General features: G+C 41.8%; 1 protein-coding gene across 2 annotated transcripts in view; it reads right to left on the bottom strand.

Annotated features, from left to right (window-relative positions):
- Window positions 1-324: 324 nt before the first annotated feature.
- The window catches only part of XAB2 (XPA binding protein 2), a 200784-nt gene continuing 189224 nt past the window's right edge, over window positions 325-11884 (bottom strand). For both annotated transcript variants that reach the window (XM_069230363.1, XM_069230364.1), the window contains exons 18-19: window positions 4915-5027; window positions 325-1691 (exon numbers count right to left, since the gene is read on the bottom strand). In XM_069230363.1, the coding sequence (XP_069086464.1) occupies window positions 1630-1691; window positions 4915-5027 (175 nt within the window). In that variant the 3' untranslated portion in view covers window positions 325-1629. The remainder of the gene's footprint in view (window positions 1692-4914; window positions 5028-11884) is intronic.

The following is an 11884-nucleotide window of genomic DNA, read 5'->3' as shown; positions in this document are numbered from 1 at the left end:
ATGACCTCCCAGTGGAATCCATGCGGTTCCGGACAACCATTCCATGGAACAAACTGACAGATGATTGCTAAAACATCCCTGACTTGGTGCACATCAGAAGGAAATGCAAAATCTTCTGCCCAAAATTATTTTATAATATTTGTGTTGCCCATGTCCCAATACTGAGTTTGTACCTTGTCTGAATTTGACAGCTTCATGCCTTGAAGCTTTCTCAGCTACTAACATTTTTAGGACCAATATGTAAAATAGAACTAGAATACTGCTTCAAATAAATGTTAATTTTAACAAACTATAAACATGTTTGAGCAATGAAAAGTACTAACATTGTACAATGCACAAGTCATTTTATTTGAAAATAACAAAATCTCTTCCAATGTCCCCTGCTGCTTCCTGAACAACTGCTATACATTCATGTTACATGTATATACAAAAGATGTGTCACTTGTACAAATAACACACTCCATAAATAAGACTGCAAGAGAAAGAGTGATGTAAAGGTAGGGAAAATACTCAGACAATCAGCATAAAAAGAATACACCATTTAAAAAAAATAGTTAGAATTTAGGGTGTACACTGCTGATGAGCAAATTGCCTGTTTTACATATAAGAAAAGATTGCATTGTAGCTGCATGACAATGTCTCAAGTCTACTCGTGGATCTACCGCTAACTTGGTGCAAAACAAAAACTGTGTTGTGATAATGTCAACAGTATCAAGACTGGCAATCAGATGTCATAGATCTCACCTGACATTCTATGTACCAAGCCTCCAAGCTTAAGTAACCTTTCAAATGACAATGGGAGTTTTGGAGGAAATAGCTGGAAAGACCAAGGCAGGATGAACCACAGATAACAGAAACAGCACAGTACAGCCAAGAGGCAACTAACATATAGCTGAACAGGTTCATCTCTGCCATTGCTGCCACACAACAGAGCACAAGGGACTGAGCTACTATTTAGAAGGGATCCGGTCTGCAAATGACGGCTTCAGCTCTCTGCAACTCAAGTCAAAAATCAGAGAGCACAAGAGGCAACTCTAGGCTATATAAGTCTAAACTAACAGAACACATGAGCAGTTCTGTTGCCCAGTAACTGAGATCGCCAGAGCGCAGACATGTAGTGCTGGTATTGCAATTATTCTGAACACAGATGGTTTATTTTAAGTGCAAGAATTGGGTTTAATGTCAGCACTAACTCCCATGCAACAGGGAAACCCAGTTGTGCTGTTGGGTGATGAGAGGCCACGGACACCTCTGTTCTTTACTTGGCTCTGTGTAAATAGCACTACATAAACTGAGAGCTGCAAAAGGATGGGGAAAGTGAATTACATGATCAGCACTGCAGCAGGAACTAAGTAACAATCTGTCCTTCACAGGTGTACTTCATCCAAAGGACATAATAAAAAAATAAGTATCTTCTTGGTAGTCTATAGAGAAGCCCGACTTGCATATGGTACCTCAGAAGATGCTCCTGCACACAATAAAAATGCATTATCTTTAACACACTGTAAACAACTTTCTTTGGCAGCAGCATCTTTCTTTGACAGCATCATGTCCTCCGTTCATCATCCCTTTGAGTTTCCTAGTTTTCTCTCATTAGCTGCTACTTGGTAGCCAAGTGAGTCCCAGTGATCAGTCATTCTTCAGCCCCCCGAAGACCGCATCTGGCACGCTCTTCTGCTCCAAATGGACTTCTGCAAGTTAAAATCAGTGTAGATCAGTAAGCGATCACTGGAAACAGGGCAACTAGAACAACTGAAAACCTAAAGGTATAACTTCTCCCTAAGACAGGAACCTTGAGCATCTGTGTATTCCAAAGGATAGTTCCAAAGCAATGAACAACCAGAGAACAATAGAGTATCCAGCAGTTATAGTTCTGACAGGGAGAAGCAAAGAAACAGTTTCCTGACACTTTCAAACATATCAGTTTCAGGCAATTCTGCCACAAGCTTTGGCCAGGTTCCAGAGACAAACAGCTCAGAATCATTCCCCAATCTTTCTTTTGCATCCACATGTGCAATCGCTAACATGCAAATGATGAGGTTACATCTTTACCACACTGTGGGAAAAATAAAGAAATTGGCCAACAGACAGGAATAGAGACACCTGATTTATTTTGACAACTTTTTTGATTCCTATAGGTGCTGGGCAAACAGAACTATGTCTTGAATACTGGATCATGAAAAACAGCTTCAGTCTTAATGGCACCACCAATGCTGTGAATTTAATCGAATGTTCTACTGAGAAAGTAATCCGATTTCCTGGCGTCCAACCGTGGAAACAGGTACAGTAGAGGATGTAGACATAATATCCTGTTCTAAACTTCTTAACTTTTTTCTTTTAGCAATTGAAGAGGTTTGACATTCAAGTCCTCTATATCATATACAAGACACTCTGGAACAATGGCCCAGGGTTCCTGCAGAAGCTGCCCACTATGCTACACATTTGCCAGAAACCTCAGAATGGCCAACACACATTATCAGTCCTTTAAAACTCAGCAGCATATGTATGCGGGCAGATGCTCATTTCCACTCAATAATAAGCTATAACAAGCAACACCTGAGAATAGAACCATTCTCCACCTGATGAGAAGCCTCCTAGAAAACCACCTGCACAAACAACTTTGACTAATTATTGGTACCATGAGAAGCAACTACAAAGGAATCCCGTAAAGGGCCTCCCACCAACACTATGTTCAAATTGCCAAAAACCTGTGATGTATAGTTTCTCTTCTTCCTGACAAATTTCCAAGCCAACTTTGCATCTCTACTGAGGAACTACCCTTGTATCCAATTCCACCAAGACTTCTGTAATAGACAAACAAAGTCCTTCCCAAAGTAAAATACACTATGTTACATGGCATACACACCATGACCAGAACCCAGTCCACTTCCCCTGCCTGGACCTAAGGAATGATTCCTGAGGAAGGTGTGAAGTGTTGTAAATGGAAGAGTTGAAGTGTCTCTAAACCTTCTGCCATGCAGATTATGATGCCCTGGAAAGAATGGTAGGATCTGTATAAAAATAGATATCTTTTTAGGAAGCAAACGTGGCTATAAAGCAAACTAGGTTTGTGATAAAGAGGCAAAGTTTCCTCCACTCCTTGTGTCTAAAATTAGAGGCAACTGCCACAACAAAGAAGAGTATTTATGTCGACATTGTCTTTGTACAAATGTCCTAATGAACTCAGTATGTATGACAAGAGGCACACTATATTAATAACTGCGCTAAGCAAAAAATGAAACATCAAGAGCCTGAATATGATTGGCTTGTGAAACTGAGATCCCTGCACAAACACCTGTTTGCATTGGGATCACAATACACCTGTTTGCACAGAGATCACAATTTTGTGATTTGCTAACTTCCACCTACTTTTCCTGAAATCAAATCAAAACTACTGCTGTTTTTCACTCCACAGCATGTCTCACGAGTCTGACTACATCTCTCCAATATTGAAAGATATCTACTGGCTATTGGCTCCCACTACAAGCCTGAACCAAGTTTAAAATATGTTGTCTGACCTACAAAATGCTACACCATGGCGCACACACATACTTATTGGACCTCCTGACCACGTCAGGAAGCTTAAGACTATCAAGGAGTAAGAGATCTCTCATCCTAGAAATACAATTTCAAATCCCCTCCTTGCCCTGAAAAAACCCTTTTCGGGTTCTGATACTAGCTCCTAGAAGTCTCTACCTACTCACCTGAGAACAGCATGGAACACATTGAATTTCACGAAAAGACTACAGAGAGGGCGGTGCGGCAGCACCAGGTGCTGGTCTGGATTGGGGGGCACGGACTTCAGTGGGGCGCTGGGTTCAGCAATAACGTACGCAATTTGCATTTAAAAGCACCTGCTGAAAAGTTCCTTGTGCGTCTAAGCCTTCGGGAACCAACTAAAATGTCAAGATATCTCTTGTGATTAATGTTCCTGCTAGGGAGAGAGATGGGAGTTGTGTCTATCGGCAGCTTTGACTTGCCATAAAGTATAGCGTAGTGGGTTAATATGCTGCTGTAAAGAGAAGAACTATATTTTATGTGGCTAGCTGAGTGGGTTAGTAAGGTCAGCATTTATAAGCGCTTTAAAATAAATGAATGTATACAAAAGGGTGGCTATGGAGAGATGAGGTACACATTTGCCGGATTATAGCGAGGAAATCCGAGGAGTGGGTCATGGGATGGGAGTGGGAGGGAGCCGGTATAGCCGGGCCTGACTCTAGATTCACCTATGTAGCTTCTACCTAGAAGGTTCAAGTCCCATAATCTCCCCAAATACCTCAGACATGGCTCACTTCTGCCACTGTAATATACTGTTCATAATCTCCAATTTGAGTCAGAAAAAGTTCCAAAGGTGCTTAATTCACAGATCTAGGAATAAAGGCAATATCTTCTTTTTATGTCATTTAATAGTATGTTTGGCTTTCCTCCGCTACCTCTTCTTCTTGCATTATCCCCCAATATGTCTCCTTTCCCTCCCTAAGCACGCAGTAGCATCACTAAAGCATCATTAAGCTGTGTTGGTTTCTTTTCATGGAGCTTGTTAAAGTGATTATGACCTGCTGCACTATCACATTTATATATGTAGCTCTCACTGTATAAAATGCCTTAAGCCAGTCTGGTGTAAAGAGTGCTATATAAAATTGCTGACTAAATAAAGGCCCAGTATTTAACAGGACATGTAGATTCTGGTGTTTTCTGCCCCAAAATCACTTCCCCAAGAAGCCTGAATATACCATAATCACTGCATCAGATACATTCCAAAACCCTCGGTAAGATATTATCAGGGACTATAATTATCAAATTCAATACTAACCACTTATAATAAGGTCCACAGAAGTGGTTAAGAAACACACAATTATTTCCCAAGTCCTATAGAAGGCACAAATCTTGCGGTCTCAATTTCCTGCCACATACCATCTGGCTCATCATCTTGGCTGCCATCACTCTCGTCGTCATCATCAATGTCAATCTCATCAGGGTTGGCCTGCCTACTGAGCTCTGCCAGTTCACTGCGTGAAGCATCACTCCTATGAACAAAAGAGAGAAAATGATCAGTTACCCTTCATGGAGAGTCTTGTAATCTTTGCCACAGCTCTCTTTCACAAATGGTTGAGAATGCCTGCATCACCAGGCAGTGCTTGAAAACCCTGGATAAAACATGCAGTCATAAAAACTATAAAGGATAGTCGTGAAGGATGTTACTTGCAATCCTAGTTCTTGTTCATAGATCTTCACTGAACTAATGAGCACTGAACAGTCATGCCTAGGGAGGACTTCTGGAAGATATGGATATATACCATATTTTACTTTGAAATCCCATTAAAATTTAAAACAAACTTAGAACCCTTTGTGCAGGCTAAGCTGGCCAAATCATTATTTATTTATTTATGTTATTTTAAAATGGAGCCAATTAATTTTTTTTAAAGACACTAAACACCACTAACCAGACTTTGCCATCTTTGCTGTTCTTCCTCTGTTAACCTATGTCTTTCAACTTGTGCAAAGCAATAGCTTCAAAGGGTGGGGATCTATCTATCTATCTATCTATCTATCTATCTATCTATCTATCTATCTATCTATCTATCTATCTATCTATCTACCTACCCATCCATATTACAGAGGGGCGGTAGGCACTCTGTAGTTATAGTTAGCTTTCCCAGAGATATAAATTCCACTAGCTAATAACTTTGCCACAATTTGACGGATCTCCACACAACTTTGCAGACCTATTCTCTTTCTACGTGGTAGATGATGCAAGGTTTCACTGCGATTCGCTAAGGAGGAGCAAAGAAAAAGGGGGTCCCAAAATGCTTTTTCCAGAGAGCAGTAGCAGGATGGGCAGTCTGATTGATAGATTACAGTGTAGAAAGGTCCCTTGTTGGTACTAAATGTAATTTGGTAAAGTAGTTTTACATTTATAAGATATAAAAACTTAGTGATATATTAGGTTGCGGCATACCACAGTACCTGCTGATAGAAAGGCACTATAGGATTGAGTAATGTCTGCCTTTACAAAAGTAAAAAAGTAAAATGAATCCATGTTGTTTTTACCACAGTTTGCCAGAGTTCTGGGTTTTACGTTTAAGTATAGTGTACTACAACTTTCTTTTTTTTTTTTTTTTTTAACAGGTGGTTAGGAAGGAATGAATTACTTTATGTAAGTGTGTAAGCATCTGTTTGTGGCATGTGGTGCTGTTAGGTTCACATGCTCTGCATACTTCAGCCAACTAGTGTTGGATCCGGAAGATTGCAAGTTGTTTTTCTTCGAAAAGTCTTTCGAGTCAAGAGGTTGAATGACTTCTCCACATGCTGTCAATGTGCATGGTCCTTGACTCCATCTTCAGATTGTTTTCCCGCAGGCGGTGACGTATGTAGCGTAAAGATAAGCAAGTGAAATAACCATGCATGAGAATGTCTATCAAAAGACGAACAGCTACAGGTGTCCGGGGAGGCGGATGGGCACATGTGAATCCTCAGCACCGCATGCCACAAACATATGTTCACTGGGTAAGTAACATTTTCAGTTGATTGCATGTGTGGCTGTAGCTACACATGCTCTGCACAGACTAAGGCAGGGTCTCCCAAGAAGCGGTTGCTAACATGTAAAAAGAGTACGCAGAACTTCCTGACCTACGTTGGCTTGTTGGCGTACTACAACATCCACACAATAGTGTTTAGTTAAAGTGTGTAGTGTTGACCATGTAGCTGCCTTACAAAGGTCAGCTATAGTTATGTTACCTAGAAATGCCATAGATGCACCTTCCTTTAGTGTTGAATGTGCTCCAAGGGTAATAGATAATGGCCACTTAGCATTTGCTTAACAGGTTGGATGCATTTAACAATCCATCTTGCTATGCTGGATTTAGTAGTAGGGTTACATTTATGTGGTTGAGAAAAATCAACAAAAAGTTGTTTTATCTTTCTGAATGTTTTGGTTCTATCAATATAGAACATGAGTGTTCTTTTCACATCCTACGTGTCTAGAACTCTTTCAGGTTGTGAGAAAAAAAAGCAGCAACTCAATAGTTTCATTGAGATGGAAATGAGATACTACCTCTATAGTAGACATTTTAGGTTCGTGCGAAGAACCCCTTTATCTTTATGTATCTGGAAAAATGGTTCTTGTAATGTTAATGCCTGAAGCTTACTTACACGTCTCAGGGAAGTGACTGCAACTAAGAAGGCTACTTTCCACAAAACAAAACTGCAGAGAGCATGAATGTGGTGGTTCCATAAGTCTAGTGAGTACTATGTTAGGGTTCCAAGAAGGCACTACAGGTAATCTTGGCGGTATCACTATTTTTAGTCCTTTCATAAAAGCCTTTATGACTGTGATTTTAAAAAGAGAAGAATGCTGTCTGTTCCGAAGATAAGCAGCTATGGCTGTTTAATGTAAACTTATAGAGGTATGTGCTAGGTTTGCTTTTTTGCAAATACAGAAGATTCAAATTGATATCTTGTACCAACACTTGGAAAGGATCCCAGTTTTTAGAAATGCAATAGCAAACAACGCCTCTCCATTTTGCTGCATAACATGCTCTAGTGGTTTGTCTGCGAGCTTCTTTAAGAATGTCCATACATTGTTTAAGTAGATTTAAATACCAAAATTGTATGACTTTGGGAGCCAAATTACAAGATTCAATTCCTTTGGATTTGAGCGCCTGATCTGACCTTGGTTCTGAGTGAGAAGGTCTGGGGTGATGGACAGCTTCTCATGTATGGTGCTACTGATAGGTCCAGTAGAGTGGTGAAACATGGTAGTCTTGCCTATTTGGACAAGTAGGATTAGTGTGAGATGTTTGCCTGAGCTTCCGCACCACATATGGAAGGAAAGGGAGAGGTGGAAAAGCATAGGCAAATATCACTGACTAGTTCATCCATAGAGCATTGCCCTTGGATTAAAGGTGTCAGAACCTGGATGTGAAGTTTGGGCATTCAGTGTTTCCCTTTGTTGCAAACTGATCAAGGTCTGGAAATCTCCACTTTTGGAAGTAGGGTTGGATGACTATGGGGTGGAGTTCCCACTCATGTCCTTGGTGCAGCATCCTGCTGAGGAAGTCAGTGGAATTGGCGTGTGACCCTGGGAGGTGTTCCGCTAACAGATAAATGTTGTGGCAAATAGCCCAGTGCCAAATTGTCTGTGCATAGGCGAGACAACAGTAGTGAGTGTGTCCCTCCCCCTCCTTTTCTGCAAATAAAACATGGTCATCATGTGGTCTGTGCGGATGAGGACTACTTTGATGATGAGATGCATCACAAATGTTTTGAGTGCTAGATAATCAGCTAGCAACTCTAGATAGTTGATGTGCAGAAGTCCGTGAGTATGATCCCAAAGGCTCTGTAATATGAGGTCTTGGAGGCACCCTCCCCCATCAGAGAGCGAAATGTGTGGTCGTCTACCAACACTAAATCACAGAAGATGTAATGAATGATGTAACATGTGGGGTAATTAGCTGTGCATAGCAGGGGTGTGAGTTATAGTTACCTCAGGGCAATGTTCTTTAGGCGTTACTAATAGTTGCCTTTTAGCTTTAAGATAGCAAGTTTGAATACACTTTACTATCCATCTGGCCAATCCTTGTTTGGAAATAGGATTACCTCTAGGAGGCTGTTGAAAAGCCGCAAAAAGTTGTTTAGATTTTCTAAAATCTTTTGTTCTGTCTATATAATACAGGAGTGCTCTTTTGAGATCAAGAGTGTGGAGATCTCTTTCAGCAACTGAATCTGGCTGTGGAAAGAAGACTGGCAATTCCACTGACTGATTAATGTGAAATGGTGAAACCACTTTGGGTGTGAGTTTGGAAGAAGGGTTCTTCTAAAGTGAGTGCTTGAATTTCACTTACGCTCCTTAAGTAAGTAATTGCTACCAGGAAAGCAACTTTCCACAAGAGAAACTGAAGAGCGCAAGAATGCATGGGTTCAAATTAGTGAATGCGATTGTGAACTGCCCACTTCCAAACTGTCTGTGCTAGAAGGGACTTGTGTGTGATCTGTGGCTGAAATGCTTTGAGTGCTAAGAACACTGCCAGCTATTCCAAGTGCTTTATGTGGTTAGTCTGATGAATCGAGTCCCAGTCTCCCTGTATCGTAAGATTATTGAGATGGGCTCCCCAACCTGTCATTTAATGCATCTGTGGTGATTATGGTCTGTGGCACAGGGTCCTGAAATGGCCACCCGTTTTGTAAGTTGGTGTGATTCCACCATTACAGAGAGTTGTAAGTTTGGCGGTCCAACAAGGCTAGATCATGAAGTTGATCCTGTGCCTGAGACCTTTGTTGTGAAAGGCACTGTTGCAGGGGTCTCATGTTTAGACGTGCACTGGGCACTATTGATATGCAGAATGCCATAATTTCCAACCGTTTCATAATAAACCTTACTGTGTAAGTTTGATTGTTTTGTAGCTGAGATTATGAGACTGTGGAGTGCTTGAATTCTTTGTGGGTGTGAGAAGGCTAATGCTGACTGAGTGTTCAGAATTGCTCTCAGATATGGTTGTATTTGCACTGGTTGAAGGTGTGACTTCTGGTAATTAATTGTGAACCCTAGCCTGTGTAGGGTATCAATTGTGTAATGGGTGTTTTGTTGACAGGTTTGAATGGTCTGGCTTTTATGAGCCAGTCGTCCAGACAGGGAAAGACATGTATATACTTTCTTCTGAGGTATGCTGCAACCAATGGTAGGCATTTGGTAAATACCCTTGGTGCTGTTGTTACTCCAAAGGGTAGCACTTTGAATTGGTAGTGCTTGCCTGCTATCACAAACCTCAAGTATTTGCAGTGTGCTGGATGTATGGGGATTTGGAAGTAAGCATGTTTGAGATCTAATGCTGTCATGTGGTCTTGTTTTTGTAGCAAAGGGATGACATCCTGAAGAGTGACCATGTGGAAATGGTCTGAGAGAATGTACTGATTGAGAGCTCTGAGATCGAGGATTGGTCTGAAAGTGCCATTCTTTTTTGGTATGAGGAAGTATAGAGAATATACTCCTGTTCCTTGTTGAGTGATAGGTACTACCTCTATTGCACCTTTGAGTAGAAGTGATTCTGCCTCCTGTTTTAGCAGAACAATGTGTTCCGGATAAAGCATGCGTGAGCGAGGGGGAATATTCTGTGGGGTGGAGAGGAGTTCTAGGCAAAAGCCATTGTGGATAATTGACAGTACCAATTGATCTGATGTAAGTTTGTGCCATTGATGGTAGAAATGTTGCAGTCTTCCTTCCACAGGAGATGTGTGCTGTGTGGGGATGCAGAGAAGAGAAAGTCACTGCTTTGATGAGGTGGAGTCACCTCTTGTGGCAGTGGATTTGCCCCTACTTCTGAAGCTGTGTCCTCTATAGGATCCTCTGAAAGACCCCCTAGAAGAATACTGTTGTCCCTGTTTTTGTTGGGACGTAGAGGCCTCTGATGTTTCGGGTTTAAAACCCCCTCTGAATTGGGGATTGCGAAAAGTACCCCGAAAAGGTGTTGTGTAAAGGGCACCTATGGCCTTTGCTGTATCTGAGTCCTTTTTTAATTTTTGGATGGTGGTATCCACCTCTGGTCCACATAGCTGCTGTTTGTTAAACTGCATATTAAGGACCGCTTGCTGTATCTCAGGTTTGAAACCTGAGGACTGCAACCAAGCATGCCTTCTAATCATAACACTGGTATTTGTACCCCTAGCTGCGGTGTCTGCTGCATCTAGGGAAGATCTAATTTGATTGTTGCCAATAACTTGTCCCTCTTCCACTACCTGCTGTGCCCTTTTTTGGTGTTCGGTAGGGAGCTATTGAAGGAACTCCTGCATCTCGTCCCAGTGGGCCCTGTCGTACCTGGCCAAAAGAGCTTGGGAGCTGGCAATTCTCCACTGATTTTTAGCTTGAATTGCCATTCTTTTGCCTGCTGCAGCAAATTTGTGTCTTCCTTTATCAGGGGGAGGGGCATCCCCAATGTCAATGGACTGATTGACTGCCCTTTTTCTAGCTGTACTGACAACAATGGAATCAGGTGGTAATTGTTGTGTTATGAAGACTGGATCTGATGGTGCGGCTTTATATTTTTTGTCCACCCTTGGTGTGAGTTCTCTAGCCTTTGCTTGTTCTTTAAAAATATCTTCAGCATGTTTGAGCATGCCTGGTAGCACTGGCAAACATCTGTATTGTTTATGTGCAGAGGATAGGGTGTTCAATCCTCTATGGGTTCAGAGTGCACCTGCACATTGTGGTATGTGGCTGATAGAGCAATCACCTAATTATAGGCAGTGGTGTCTTCTGGTGGAGATGGTCTAGTGGGATATAGATCAGGGTCATTAGATGGGATAGGGTCGGAATCACATACATCCCATGGGTCTACATTACAAGTATTGTCGCCCATATAATCCCCATGTGAAGAGACAGAAGATTGCATAGAATACTGTGTAGGTGAAAGTGGTGGTTGAGGAGTCTGAGGTGGTGGAGAAGAGGGAAGCAAAGGAGAGTGAGGTGGAGAAGACTGTTGTATTGTCTTTGGTTTCTCCTTGTGCTTAAATAATTTTGCAGGTGAAGGGCCCATGTTCCAAACTTTCCTGAAAAGATAGCTTCCTCTTTGTTATTGAAGGAGTAGAGGCAATAATATTCCCAGTGTCTTTTTGAATCTGTATTTTCCATTGTTTATGGTCCATCACTTCAAGAATGGGCCTAATGTCTGCTGATTCCTCTGTAGATGGAACATATCTGCTTCCTATAGTTGTGTGCTCCGAAAGTGTGGTGACTGACTGCTTTAACCCCTTCTGTGCCGCGGACGTAATGGTTACGTCCCACGGCACAGTGCTCCTGTGCCGAGGACGTAACCATTATATCCTCGGCCCGGAGGGAGTGCTAGCGCTCCCTCCGTGAATTTCCCCCCCACCCCCCCCAAGGCAGGGATGC

The sequence above is a fragment of the Pleurodeles waltl genome, chromosome 4_2 (genome assembly GCF_031143425.1).
Source record: "Pleurodeles waltl isolate 20211129_DDA chromosome 4_2, aPleWal1.hap1.20221129, whole genome shotgun sequence".
Lineage (NCBI taxonomy): Eukaryota > Metazoa > Chordata > Amphibia > Caudata > Salamandridae > Pleurodeles > Pleurodeles waltl.
The sequence above is the reverse complement of the archived record's forward strand: the minus strand, read 5'-3'. Positions and strand labels throughout refer to the sequence as shown.